This window comes from Dryobates pubescens, chromosome 7 (genome assembly GCF_014839835.1).
Source record: "Dryobates pubescens isolate bDryPub1 chromosome 7, bDryPub1.pri, whole genome shotgun sequence".
Taxonomy (NCBI): Eukaryota; Metazoa; Chordata; class Aves; order Piciformes; family Picidae; genus Dryobates; species Dryobates pubescens.
Genome location: NC_071618.1, coordinates 9,780,119 through 9,794,833, shown reverse-complemented (window position 1 = coordinate 9,794,833; position 14,715 = coordinate 9,780,119). Strand labels below are relative to the sequence as shown.

At 44.1% G+C, this 14,715-nt stretch overlaps 1 protein-coding gene across 1 annotated transcript in view; it reads left to right on the top strand.

Annotated features, from left to right (window-relative positions):
- The window catches only part of MYO16 (myosin XVI), a 331,490-nt gene that overhangs the window by 297,922 nt on the left and 18,853 nt on the right, over positions 1 to 14,715 (top strand). Inside the window, exon 33 of the mRNA XM_054162913.1 lies at positions 12,512 to 12,670. Within this exon, the coding sequence (XP_054018888.1) occupies positions 12,512 to 12,670 (159 nt within the window). The remainder of the gene's footprint in view (positions 1 to 12,511; positions 12,671 to 14,715) is intronic.

Here is a 14,715-nt window from a genome sequence, read left to right as displayed (position 1 = left end):
TTCAGGTAGTTGTAGAGAGCAATAAGGTCACCCCTGAGTCTCCTCCAGGCTAAGCAACCCCAGCTCCTTCAGTCTCTCCTCATAGGGCTTGTGTTCCAAACCCCTCACCAACGTTGTTGCCCTTCTCTGGACTCGTTCCATCAAGTCAACATCCTTCCTAAACTGAGGGGCCCAGAAATGGACACAGGACTCGAGGTGCAGCCTAACCAGTGCAGTGTACAGGGGCAGAATGACCTCCCTGCTCCTGCTGGCCACACTGTTCCTGATGCAGGCCAGGATGCCATTGGTCTTCTTGGCCACCTGGACATGCTGCAGGCTCATGTTCAGCCTACCATCAACCAGTACCGCCAGGTCCTTCTCTACCTGGCTGCTCTCCAGCCACTCTGACCCCAGCCTGTAGCACTTCATGGGGTTGCTGTGGCCAATGTGCAGAACCTGGCACTTGGATGTGTTAAATCTCATGCCGTTGGACTCTGCCCATCTGCCCAGCCTGTCGAGGTCCCTCTGCAGAGCCTCTCTACCATCCAGCAGATCAACTCCTGCCCCCAGCTTGGTGTCGTCTGCAAATTTACTGATGATGGACTCAATGCCCTCGTCCAGATCATCAGTAAAGATGTTAAAGAGCACGGCGCCCAGCACTGATCCCTGGGACACACCACTAGTGCCTGGCTGCCATCTGGATGTGGCACCATTCACCCCCAGTCTCTGGGCTTGGCCTTCTAGCCAGCTCCTAACCCAATGCAGTGTGCTCCCATGGGCTGACAGCTTGGCCAGGAGTTTGCTATGGGGAATGGTGTCAAAGGCGTTGCTGAAGTCCAGGTAGACTACATCCACAGGCCTCCCCACATCCACCAGGTGGGTCACCTGATCATAGAAGGAGATCAGGTTGGTCAGGCAGGACCTGCCCTTCCTAAATCCATGCTGGCTGGGCCTGATCCCTTGGCCATCCTCTAAGTGCTGTGTGATTGCACTCAAGATGACCTGTTCCATAATCTTGCCTGGCAGTGAGGTCAGGCTGACAGGTCTGTAATTCCCTGGCTCGTCCAACCAGCCCTTCTTGTGGATGGGCACCATGTTGGCCAGCTTCCAGTCATCTGGGACCTCTCCAGTGTGCCAGGACTGTTGAAAAATGATGGAGAGTGGCTTGGCCAGATCATCTGCCAGCTCTCTCAGCACCCTAGGATGGATCCCATCTGGTCCCATGGACTTGTGGGGGTCCAAGCGGCTGAGGAGAGCTCCAATCACCTGCTCATGGAACATAGGGAAACTGTGCAGCTCCCTGGCTCCTTCTGCCAGCTCTGCAGGCCAGCTGTCTGGAAGACATTCTGTCCTGCTAGTAAAAATTGAGGCGAAGAAGGTGTTAAGTACCTCTGCCTTTTCCTCATCCTTTGATACAACATTTCCCTCCATGTCCACTAAGGAGTGGAGGTTGTCCTTACCCTTCCTCTTGCTATTAATATATTTATAGAAGGACTTTTTGTTGTCCTTCACAGCAGAGGCCAGTCTAAGCTCCAAATGTGCTTTTGCCTCCCTAATTTTCTTCCTGCATGATTTGGCTACATCCTTAAATATTCCATGGGTTGCCTCACCTTTCTTCCAAAGCAACTTCTTTTCTGTAGTAGACGTGAAAAGGTGGGAAGCATTTGAACATGGAGGGAAGAAATGTTTCTCCAAAGGCAAGAAATCTTCTCAGGTGGTGCTGCCCTCCTTGTCCTGGGGAGAGAGAAACCTGGTGGGTCTCTGAAACCTGTGTGCTGACTGGACTTTAGCACACTTACAGCATAGAAGAAGATGTTCCAAGTTCTTGCTCAAATACTATCAAGTAGGAGAAGTGGTAGCTTGTCCAGATATTATACATCCATTACCACTATTTAAGAAGGCTGTTTTCTCCACTTCAGCTGTGGTATTCTTTGTCTCATGTTGAGAACAAGCCTAATTCAAACAATCCGGAGTCCTCCACACAAAGAAGATATGTGTGTTATCTATCTCCCCCACCAACTCTGAAGGTTTGTCTGACTGAGAGATATCCTTAACTTGTAGGAAGGAAGGAAAGATTTGTAGCTTGTAATGATTGTCACTGAAATAAATGTAAAAGCAGAACGCTGTCTTTTCCATAGCTGTGATTTACAATAAAGTGATTGAGCTGGTGTTTCTTAAGGGCTGAACCAGACCTAGGAGTTCCTGCAGTCACTTGAATGACTTCTTTTTCACTACCAGCCACATCCTCTGAACTCTGACTGTCACACTAACGAAATATTCTTCAGAAAGGATCTTTGCCTCCTGCAGAGTGAGTTTTGTCACTTGAAGCTCTTCACAGCCTGCATCTCGTCTCTTTGCTTTCCAGTTTTCTTGCAGGGCTTCCATGAATGCAGCTTCCCAGAGCAAAGAAGAAGTGGTCTGTTTCTTTCTCTATTTAGCTGCTCTGTTGAAGAATGAAGCTTCTGGAGTGGTTTGTAAAATCATCTGATAGCTTCACTTACAGAGCTCGGAGAGAAAGGGTGCTGGAAGTGACAGTGCAAATTCATTGCTGCCTATCCTTGGAGCATCATTGAGGGGAAATCCTAGACAACAGCTGATTTAAGGGCAGGCTTTGTAAGGTGAAATAAATCAATGAATAATTATTGCCTCTGAAGACAGCGGCAGCCAGCAGCACGGCTATGAGGGTGAGACAGGCAGTACACACTAATAGGCTGGGGGAATCCTGTCTTTGACAGTTTTCATCCTGCTCCATTTCTTTCTGCAAATAAAATGCATCTGTTTGCCTCCAGCTCTCAGCAGACAAAGTAAACAGTCATGCTACAGCAGGTCACAGTGTGACTTCATGTAGCTAAACTGAATTACTCTGAAGCTATATGCATTTATCCAGTCAAAGGACACCCAAGACAACCTGTGCTGAGGGTAGCTAGCCAACACCATGGACAAGGAGAGTCTCAATGGTAAGTCAGAGCAAAACAGGAAACACCAAGTGCAATTGTCAAGGTGCAACAAAACATAGTGGTAAATATTTATGCCAAAATAAAAATGACCTGTACTTATTTAACCTGATTATCCCTTGCCTTCATAAAAAAAATCTGCAAATCTCTATAGTCACCATTTCATTCCCCCTCCCCCACCCCCCACCTTCACAATGCCCACTGACAAGTATTCAGGGTTCACAGGATCACAGGATGTTAGGGGTTGGAGAGGACCTCAGGACATCATCTAATCCACCTCCCCTGCCAGAGCAGGACCATAGAATCTAGTGTAGGTCACACAGGAATGCATCCATATGGGTCTTGAAAGTCTCCAGAGAAGGAGATTTCACAACATCTCTGGGGAGCCTTTTCCAGTGCTCCATGACCCTCACAGTGAAGTTCCCCCTCATGTTGAGGTGGAACCTCCTGTGCTGTAGTTTATATCCATTACCCCTTGTCCTATCACATGGCGCATCTGAGAAGATTCTGCCCCTCCCTCTCGACAAGCAGCCCTATGAGGAGAGGCTGAGGGAGCGGGGGTTGCTTAGCCTGGAGAAGAGGAGGCTCAGGGGTGACCTTATTGCTCTCTACAACTACCTGAAGAGAGGTTGTAGACAGGCGGGAGCTGGTCTCTTCTCCCAGGCAACCAGCACCAGAACAAGAGGACACAGTCTCAAGCTGCACCGAGGGAGATTTAGATTGGATGTTAGGAAGAAATTCTTCATAGAGTGATTGCCCATTGGAATGGGCTGCCCAAGGAGGTGGTGGAGTCACCATCATTGGAGGTGTTTAGGAGGAGACTTGATAGGGTGCTTGGTTGCATGGTTTATTTGATTAGGTGGTGTTGGATGATGCGTTGGACGTGATGATCTTGAAGGTCTCTTCCAGTCTGGTCTATTCTATTCTATTCTATCCTATTCTTGGCCACAAGGGCACATTGCTGACCCATGGATAACTTGTTATCCACCAGGACTCCCAGATCCTTATTCACAGGGCTGTCATCTAGCAGATCACCTCCTAACCTGTACTGGTGCAGTTTATTTTTCTTTCCCAGATGCAGGACTCTGCACTTACCCTTGTTGAACCTCATTAGGTTCCTCCTTGCCCAACTCTCATGCTCTCCAGGTCTTGCTGAATGGCCACAGAGACTTCAGGTGTATCAGCCAAGCCTATCAATTTGGTATCATCAGCAAACTTGATGAGCAGACTGTCCCCTCATCAATGTGATTGATGAAGATGTTCAACAGGACCAGACCCCGCACTGATCCCTGGGGGACTCCACTAGTTACAGCTCTTCAGCTGGACTTGGCACCGTTGGCCACCACTCTTCGGACTCTATTTTGTAGCCAGTTCCTAGTCCATTTTACTGTCTGTTCTTCCCACACTTCCTGAGCTTACTCACAAGGATGTTGTGGGAGACAGTTTCAAAAGCATTGCTAAGGTCAAGGTAGCCTACACCCACTGCTCTCCCTGCATCTGCTCATTCAGTTATGACATCATAGAAGGCTAACAGATTAGTCAAGCATGGTTTCCCCTTGGTAAATCCATGCTGACTGCTCCTGATCATCATCTTCTCTTCCAAGTGCCTCCTGAATGAGCCACTTCATTGTTTTTCCAGGGATGGAGGTGAGGCTCACTGGTCTGTAATTTCCTGGAGCCTCTTTCTTGCCCTTTTTGAAGACTAGAGTGACACTGGCTTTCCTCCAGTCCTCAGGCACCTCTCTGGTTTGCCACAATTTTGCAAAAAATGATGGAGGGAGGTACAACATGAGCCACTAGGGTTGGCCACTAGGATTTGGTGTATTCCTGACTCTCCTAAGAAAGAGCACAGATCAGGAATCACTTCTGTCTGTAATGGTTTTTTTCTTTCTTATGCTGGTTAGTAGGATCAATCGTTCACATGTATGACAAGCTGCTTGATTGGAAATTCCTGTTTTGCTGGATGTCAGCCACAGGCTTCAGGGAAATCAAACTAGTTTACAGATTCCGTAGCAGCCAAGGTACAAAAAGCTTCTTCTCTGGCATTACATTGATGCATGTGCCAGAATGTATGTGTTTTCTAGATTTCATAGTTGCTAATGAAATGTGAATATCTATAGATCCTGATAAATAAACCCATATACAGATTATTGTTTATAGAAAATCATGTCTTCCATGAATGAAGAAATGTTTGACATTATCTTGGGATTTATTAAAGATATCAAATGATAAGGAGGGGAACTATTTCCCTTTTTTATATATATATTTCTTTCTGTCATTATATGTGTTGTATATTTTTGTAGATTTAATTCCTTTGTGGAAAAGGCTTAAGCGTTTTCTGTACCTGTGTTTTCTGCTGTATGGGGCTGATGGTTTTTTCTTCCATATATTTCTTATTTTTTTCCTGAGATAGACTTAATATTGGCCACTAACTTCTGATTGTGGTGACTAGTGCTGTCAAGGTGAAGGGTTATGTCTGCTTTAGTAAATTCCCATGTCAGGGAATATCCTGTCTGTGGCAGCTCAATCCTCTGTACAGTCAAAGTGCTAGAGCAGTCCCTAACATGTTTTTGGACCTAGCAGGCAGCTTCTTCCAGATAGATCTGAGCATAGTCCAGGAAATGCCACAGGCCAAGTACTATTCCTGCGCAGACAACTTAAATGCAGCCTTTCTGCTCTGAAGGGCAAGAAAGTGCAACAGCACAGACATGGGTCTCTTATTTGCCTCAGGGCCAGAGAAGAATCATGACCATATTTGAATTAACAGGACAGATAAAGCAAGAGGCCCTCTATATTTACCCTGTATTATGAATCCCTTGGTCCTTTGGCAGTGATGTACAAAGCATCCAAGGTAAGCATGAATCTGATCCAAAATCTACTGAAGGCCTTCTGTTGTAAATGAGTTTTCAGTCAGCCTGTAAATGAGCACTAAATGTGAGAAGTACTCAAAAAAGAACATACGTGTACAGGTATATATTATTAATATACCTACTTTTAAAGAAAGGAGAGTGAAACCAAAGGCTTTGACAGAAAAGACAAATACAACCCAGCCAGGTGAGTTACTGCTGCAGCATACTGGTTTTTCATGTCTTGCTGAACAGTCTATGGTGATTCTGCCTAAATGCTGATATTAGTCATTGATTTATACTTTGCTTTAAGCTTTGTTAAATAGGCTGAATATATAATTTCCTTACAAAATTAATAGTTTCTCAAAATGTTGCAGTACTGCACTTTAATCTGTCATCTGAATAGAGCATTATACTGGCCCCTTTTCTATTTGGTGATAACAGCATTAATTCAGCCTAAATACTACTTACGAAATAGCTATGATATTTGGGACCCCACATTTTATGTTTGAGAAGAAAGAGCTTTGTAATAGGGTATGTGGAAGCAAATTAAAGTACTTTAAGCTATTCTTTTGACAAAAAAAAAAAAAAAGTCTTATAATGTAGATTTTCAGTGCATTTGGTTCCTTTTAGGAGTGAGATAATTATTTTAAAGAAAAATAAAAATCAGAGATATTAAATAGTGACCACCCTATTTCAGTCCATCCTGTGCCTTTTGATTTTATCATGAGTTGTAAAATCAGTCTCTTCCAATGTGAATTTCTTGAGCTGCCTCTTTTGCATACCTTTCCTCTTACACTTTTCAAGTACTGTTGCTATAATTAATTATGGATTTATTGGAATAGAGTGTTTGCTTTTAAGGAAATAATTGCTACACTTTTATTTGTCATGTTCTGATTAAAAGACCTGTGTATGTGATTGCTTCCACCTAGTAAGTATGCTGCAGCTGAGGGGCAAATTATGCCCCCGATCCAGACATCCATACATCCTTGTAGTCCATACATCCTCAGGATCAGTCAGAGCAGAATTTGACTGAGTCAGAAATATCACTTTGGCAAAGCCAGTTTGCTGAAATAGTAATCCAAATACTGTTCACTGTTGCAAAAAGTCTGTAGGTTTTCACTTAAACTTTGTATTCCTTTTATAATCACGAACTCCCACCATGCTCTTACAGATGATACCTCTGTGTAGCCAGTCTCTCACAAGTAGGCATGGATGACTCTTCAAATAACATTTATTTCTAGCTGTAAACTGTTAAGATGCTGTTCCTTAAAAAAAAAAAAAAAGTGAAACCTGGTAAATAATCCATCCATCTGGTAAGAACAGCAGAGCACAATTCTGTGGAAACCACATCTTCTCTCCTGAAGTATGTCTGATAGTTTTGGAAAGTTGGTATGGAATGAGAGATCAGTGCGTACTTGTACCTGGCAGAATTCATGGCAGCAGGGGGAAGTTGACATAAATGTGGAGAAAAGTCCTACCTTTTATATTAGGTAACTGAGAAAACATGGGAGTGAGGTGAATTTCCAACCAATACTTGATACATAAAAGAAGAATATGTTGGAATTAGAATTCTAATTCTTTAGTATTAACAGAGAGCTGCTCTATAACTTCAATTATCTCAGTGCAGACTCAGCCTTCTAGCATGTTAAAGCTTAGGGAAAAAAAGCAAATGCAAAGTCTTCCACCTGGAGAGGAATTCTCTCTTACAATGGTATAGGCTGTGGACATACTGTCCAGGGAGCAGCCCTTGGGAAAGGGTACTGGGCCTGGAGGTACTGGAAGCTGGGTAGGAGCCAGTAGCAAGCCCTGGAAGCTGAGATGGACAGCAGAATCCAGGGCTGTATCAGCAGGAGCACTGACAGAAGCTCAGGACGGCAGTTGTCCCTTTTGCCTAGCACTCATTGTTAGACCACATCTGGATACCTTGACTAGTTTGGTGCCACCCAGTGCAGAAAGTCATCAGTAACTGGGAATGAGTTCACTCCCATTGTATTCAGGGCTGGAGCACTGCCACATGAGCAGAGTTTGTGACAGCCTGACTTGTCAACCCTGAGGCAGAGATGCCACTAGGGACATCTAAAAACCACCCCAGTGCCTACTACCAGCCAGTCCTTTCACAGCTGTGCATAGCAGGAAAACAAGGTGTAGCAGGCATGAGCTGAAACAAAAGGGATTCATGCTGAGCACTGAAACCTCTACCTATAGGGGGCAGGCAGAGAGACTGGCTGCCCAAGGAGGCATCCTTGTGAGATTTCAAGACCCAGCTGTAAAAAGGCCTTAGCAACCTGGGCTAATCCCACATCTGTCCCTGCTTAGAGCAGGGCTGCATAAGGGACCCCTTGAGATCCTTTCCAGCGTGAACTACCCAGTGTTCCTAGGCAAGTTTTGCAGCACAGGGACAACAACCTGGTTACACCTAACCAAAGATCCTCATGTTATCCTATCTCCAGAAAAGATTTTATTTAGGAACTCACTCATTTTATACAAAGTCCAAAAAAAGGATCAGTGTTTGCTAAGGATATCCTGTGGCTCTTCCTAGAGTCTTTTAAAAGATAACCAACATACACAGCTACACTTTTTCTGTAGACTCATGAATTCTGCTCCAACAAGGACCTGAAGCTGACTATATATAGGAAATTAGCACAAGTATCTTTGTATAATCCACATTATTTTGAAACAAAATATTGGCTTCTTTCCCACTCCCAGTCTTAAATATGTAAGGCACTGTGAAGTATAGCTTCTCTATGTTGTGCTCTATTTAGAAGCTAAAGGTGCACATTTCTTACAATGACTGATCAGAGCAAATGGGATAACAGATCTCTGTCTAGATAGGTGTCCCAAAAGATATGCTGCATATCCATCCATTACCTTTTTCTGCCAATTTAGGATGGTATTTCAGCTCAACAGTAGCTATCCACAATTCTTTGTAGTATTTCATCTTACACATGTAAAGGAGAAAAGATGACCTTTTTTTATTCCAAGAGCCCTTTGTGAATGTTATGAAAAGATATTAATGTACCTACGAAACAAAAGGCTTCTGCAAATAGGAATGCAAGAAAAAGTCTTTTTACCTTCTTGTTCTAAAATGAATTGCAGATGTCAGGCAAATCAATAAATCATTCGTGTATCAAGAAAAGTAAAGATCCCAGCCACTTCTCCCAAGACTCTATGTAAAAGGTGGCATAAAATTATGTAGGTGGATTATGATCCATAGGCAAGTTCACTATTAACATCTGAAAGTGACAATTCCTTTTCAGACAAATTTAATATGAGCTACAAAAGTGCATTTTTCAGGCAACTTGCAGGCATGTTCTTATGATTGTACTGTATGAATTTTCCAACTCAGACTTGGGTTCTACTGCCCCTCCCAAGTCAGTTACTGTGGGTAGAGCTGAACCAGTTCTTTCAATGCGTAGTGCATTTGCCTAAATACACAGTTTATTGAAACAATGCAGCTGAAACACTCCTGTTAATAGAATAGAATAGAATAGAATAGAATAGAATAGAATAGAATAGACCAGGTTGGAAGATCATCGCGTCCAACCTATCATCCAACACCACCTAATAAACTAAACCATGCAACCAAGCACCCCATCAAGTCTCCCCCTAGCCACCTCCAGTGATGGCGACTCCACCACCTCCTCAGGCAGCCCATTCCAATGGGCAATCACTCTCTCGGTATAGAATTTCTTCCTAACATCCAGCCTAAACCTTTCCTAGCACAGCTTGAGACTGTGTCCACTTGTTCTGGTACTGGTTGCCTGGGAGAGATCAGCTCCTGCCTGTCTACAACCTCCTTTCAGGTAGTTGTAGAGAGCAACAAGGTCACCCCTGAGCCTCCTCTTCTCCAGGCTAAGCAACCCCAGCTCCCTCAGCCTCTCCTCATAGGGCTTGTGTTCCAAACCCCTCAGCAGCTTTGTTGCCCTTCTCTGGGCACATTTCAGCAACTCAACATCTTTCCTAAACTGAGGGGCCCAGACTAGACACAGTACTCAAGGTGCAGCCTAACCAGTGCAGTGTACAGGGACAGAATGACCTCCCTGCTCCTGCTGGTCACACTGTTCCTGATGCAGGCCAGGATGCCATTGGTCTTCTTGGCCACCTGGACATGCTGCAGGCTCATGTTCAGCCTACCATCGACCAGTACCCCCAGGTCCCTTTCTGCCTGGCTGCTCTCCAGCCACTCTGACCCCAGCCTGTAGCACTGCATGGGGTTGCTGTGGCCAATGTGCAGAACCCGGAACTTGGATGTGTTAAATCTCATGCCGTTGGACTCTGCCCATCTGTCCAGCCTGTCGAGGTCCCTCTGCAGAGCCTCTCTACCCTCCAGCAGATCAACTCCTGCCCCCAGCTTGGTGTCGTCTGCAAATTTACTGATGATGGACTCAATGCCCTCATCCAGATCATCAACAGAGATATAGAACAGGATGGGGCCCAGCACTGATACGTGGGGGACACCACTAGTGCCTGGCTGCCATCTGGATGTGGCACCATTCACCACCACTCTCTGTGCTCAGCCCTTCAGCCAGTTCCTAATCCAATGTAGTGTGCTCCTGTCCAAGCCACAGGCTGACAGCTTGGCCAGGAGTTTGCTGTCGGGGACGGTGTCAAAGGCGTTGCTGAAGTCCAGGTAGACAACATCCACAGCCTTCCCCACATCCACCAGGTGGTCACCTGATCATAGAAGGAGATCAAGTTGGCCAGGCAGGACCTGACCCTTGTAAATCTTTGTTGGCTGGGCCTGATCCCTTGGCCATCCTGTAAGTGCTGTGTGATTGCACTCAAGATGACCTGTTCCATAATCTTGCCCATCCCGTCCCAATACAGCAGAAAAGGTAAGACAGAAAATAATGGTCAGAGAATGAGGGCAAGAGAGAGAAAAAAGTCCAAATATTGAAATATTTTATTCTGACAGCTTGTGCATTAACTTTCTGAGTTTTCCAGACAGCTTTTTTTTAGAACAGGAAATATTAAGAAAAATTTAGAGTTAGATAACTGAAAGATCAACAAAATTAAAAAGCCCTTTTCAATGAAACAAAATATTTCAGGATAACCAGAATGGATATATACTTTTATTTTCATTAATTCATTTTTTGCATGTTGGTACTTTGTAAACCAGGTGTTGGGGTTTTTTTAGTGCAAGCCTAAAATAAGAAAAATTAACATTCAGTCAACATTAAGTTTACAAATCTGCACACAGAGTATCTATTACCTGGTGAAAAAAATGTTTTTCTTGTCCCCTTTGAAAGTACTCAAGTGTTCAAGACTTCTAAGAATATATTGCATCTTTGGGAGACCAGAGAATGTCATTGGAAGTATTGATGAGTGCTGTAATGCTGGTTTTAATATCTAGTCTTTTGACCTCCGTTGGTTGTTACTGTCATTATGACAAAGCTTAAATAGACACAACCAAAATCAAGGAATAGCTTTTAGAGAGCTGTCATAGAAGAAAAAAATCCCATTTTCGAGTGCTAAATGAGGGCCTCTGCACCTAGGTCAGCCATAATATATCAGCCACTTATCTAAGGCCAGCTGTTGGAGTGGGCAGAAGGAGTTAGGAAAACTGAAATGGAGCCAAAGAGAAAGATAATTGAATTCAGCTTTGTCTTCTGTGAAATAAAATTGATTATGGCAAAGAAAAAGTTTATTTATATGTTCAGCACAAAATGAAGAGAAACACAGAGAAGAGTGAGAAATCCATTTAAAAATGCATAGCCTTGCCAATGCAACATTTCATACAGACTTTCAGCCAGGGGATAGCAAGGAATGCCAGCACTGTAGTGGGGGTGCCTCTTCCCATCCCTATCCATTAATGGTCATGTCTCCCAGCTCCAAATCTATGTCCAGCCCCTGACTCTTGTGAAGAGTACTGCTCAGGCATGGCCGATGACTGAGCCCTATTGTGGGACAGTGGGCTGACAAAGCCAGGCGAGCTCCAGGCTCTTTGCTGTGAGTTGTTCTGCTTTGTGTGGATGTGCCATCAATCAGGGAAAGAAGCAAAGAGTTTTGCCATTCTCATAGAAGAAATGCCTGTGCATTGTACATAGCTTAGGAACTGCTACAGGATCAGATGTCCTCTTGGTATCTCAGAGAAATTTAACTAAAGCACTATGACATGAAAATCTGGAACTTCATAGAAAATGACGACTGATGGCTGGATTGCCCTGAGGCAGGGAAATTATGCCCATGGGGAGACTGCTGGAAGAAATCTTGCTACATATGGTTTCATATTAAAAGCCATTTATTTACTTGTGGGAGGAGATAAGAGAAAAAATAAACCCATGGTATAGTGTTGAAATAACACCTAATACAATGACAAAAGACATTGCAGTATAGGAACTCCTATGAAATAGAATAGAATGGAATGGAATGGAATGGAATGGAATGGAATGGAATAGAATAATAGAAAACAATGGCAACAGAAACATTTGTTGAGTTTTATCAGATGATACTTGTGTGGAAAGAAACAACACAAATGAAATTTTGTTAGTTCATTTTACTTACATAAACTTTAAATGGCTAGACGTGGAACACTAATAAAAAATAGCAAAACCCCTACAAAAATCACTGACTTCAACCTTCCACATGTATCACTGTTTTCTTTAATTTCATGAGTATTTACATTAATATGATAAGGTAATTTAGTTTCTCTGTGTTAGCTTTTTCTACTTACATGTGAAAGCCTCTAGTTAATAGGAAGCTGACAAGCTTTTTCTCTGTTCTTGTCAGGTGCTGAAACTAATTTGAACTTGAGGAGCAGAGAAGATCCAAATACATCAGGTACTGGATCAGAAACCCAGGATAAAAATGCAAATAACCATGGAACTCAGTCATCTAATCCACTGTCCAGTTCTATGACTGCTGAAAATGGGAATTCAGTATCAAATGGTAAGCAGTTTTTAATCCCAAAACTCTTCTAACATAAAATTGTTGAAGTGTTTCATTGAATGAGCTTTGTAAGATACAGTCAAGCCGGAATCTACTGAGTTGTGAAATATCTGTGTTTCTGGAACTGGCTTAACTTTGTATGTGTGAACTGATAAGCCCCTCTCCAATAAAAGCTGAATGTGAAGAAAATAGAACAGCCTCTGTTGAGGAATTTGTAATTAACTCCAAATTTATAAGTAGCCCAAGGCATGAAGGACTGAGATTTGAGATTTCTGATCCTGTAATCAATGCAAACAAGACACAAAATGGAAAATCAGTGAAGTGAATGACAATTTGTTTATCATTGCAAAAAGATGATCAAAGTGGTGCAAAAGCAGTGCCAAAAAGAATGAAACATTTTCAAGGTTCTAAAAGCATAAACGCTAGGGATGTAACACCTTTATTACATAAAAGCACACAATGGGAATAGAATAGAATAGAATAGAATAGAATAGAATAGAATAGAATAGAATAGAATAGAATAGAATAGAATAAAACAGGTTGGAAGAGACCTTTGAGATCATTGAGTCCAACCTATCATCCAACACCACCTAATAAACTAAACCATGCAACCAAGCACCCTATCAAGTCTCCTCCTAGCCACCTCCAGTGATGGTGACTCCACCACCTCCTCGGGCAGCCCATTCCAATGGGCAATCACTCTCTCTGTGTAGAATTTCTTCCTAACATCCAGCCTAAACCTTCCCTGGTGCAACTTGAGACTGTGTCCACTTGTTCTGGTACTGGTTGCCTGAGAGAAGAGACCAACCCTCTCCTCGCTACAACCTCCCTTCAGGTAGTTGTAGAGAGCAATAAGGTCTCCCCTGAGCCTCCTCTTCTCCAGGCTAAGCAACCCCAGCTCCTTCAGTCTCTCCTCATAGGGCTTGTGTTCCAAACCCCTCCCCAGTTTTGTTGCCCTTCTCTGGACACATTCCAGCAACTCAACATCCTTCCTAAACTGAGGGGCCCAGAACTGGACACAGTACTCCAAAGTGTGGCCTAACCAGTGCAGTGTACAGGGGCACAATGACCTCCCTGCTCCTGCTGGGCACACTGTCCCTGATGCAGGCCAGGATGCCATTGGCCCTCTTGGCTGCCTAGGCACACTGTAGGCTCATGTTCAGCCTACCATCAACCAGTACCCCCAGGTCCTTCTCTACCTGGCCGCTCTCCAGCCACTCTGACCCCAGCCTGTAGCTCTGCATGGGGTTGCTGTGGCCAATGTGCAGAACCCGGCACTTGGATGTGTTAAGTCTCATACCGTTGGATTTTACCCATCTGTCCAGCCTGTCGAGGTCCCTCTGCAAAGCCCCTTTACCCTCCAGCAGATCAACTCCTGCCCCCAGCTTGGTGTCATCTGCAAATTTACTGATGGTGTACTCAATGCCCTCATGGGTTCTCATGGGGGATTTTAACTGCCCAGGTATTTGCTGGAAGGCCTCCTCAGCCAGCCAGCCTCAGTCCAGGAGGTTCCTGCAGTGCATTGATGCTAACTTCTTGATGCAAATGGTGGATGAGACAACTAGGAGAGGGGCATTGCTGGACCTGATACAAAAAAGGAGGGACTGGTTGAAGCAGTGAAGGTTGAGGGCAGCTTTGGCTGCAGCAACCACGAGAGGGTGGACTTCAGGATCTTGTGCAGTAGGAACAGAAAACCAAGCAGGATCACAACCCTGGCATTCAGCAGAGTCAACTTTGGCCTTTACTCGCAATTGCTAGGGGAAGTCCCATGGGACAGAACTAGAAGGTAAAGGGGCCCAAGATAATTGGTTAATATTCAAAGACCCCTTCTTCCAAGTTCAAGATAATAGTATCCCAGTGGGTAGGAAATAGAGAAAGGGAGCTAGGAGACCCTCATTGTTAAATAGGGAACTGCTGGGCTAACTCAAGTGGAAGAAGAGAATATACAGGTCACAGAGGGAGAGGATGGCCACTTGGGAGGGAGTATAAGACTGTTGTCAGAGGGTGTAGGGAGGCAACTAGGAAAGCTAAGGCCTCCTTGAAAT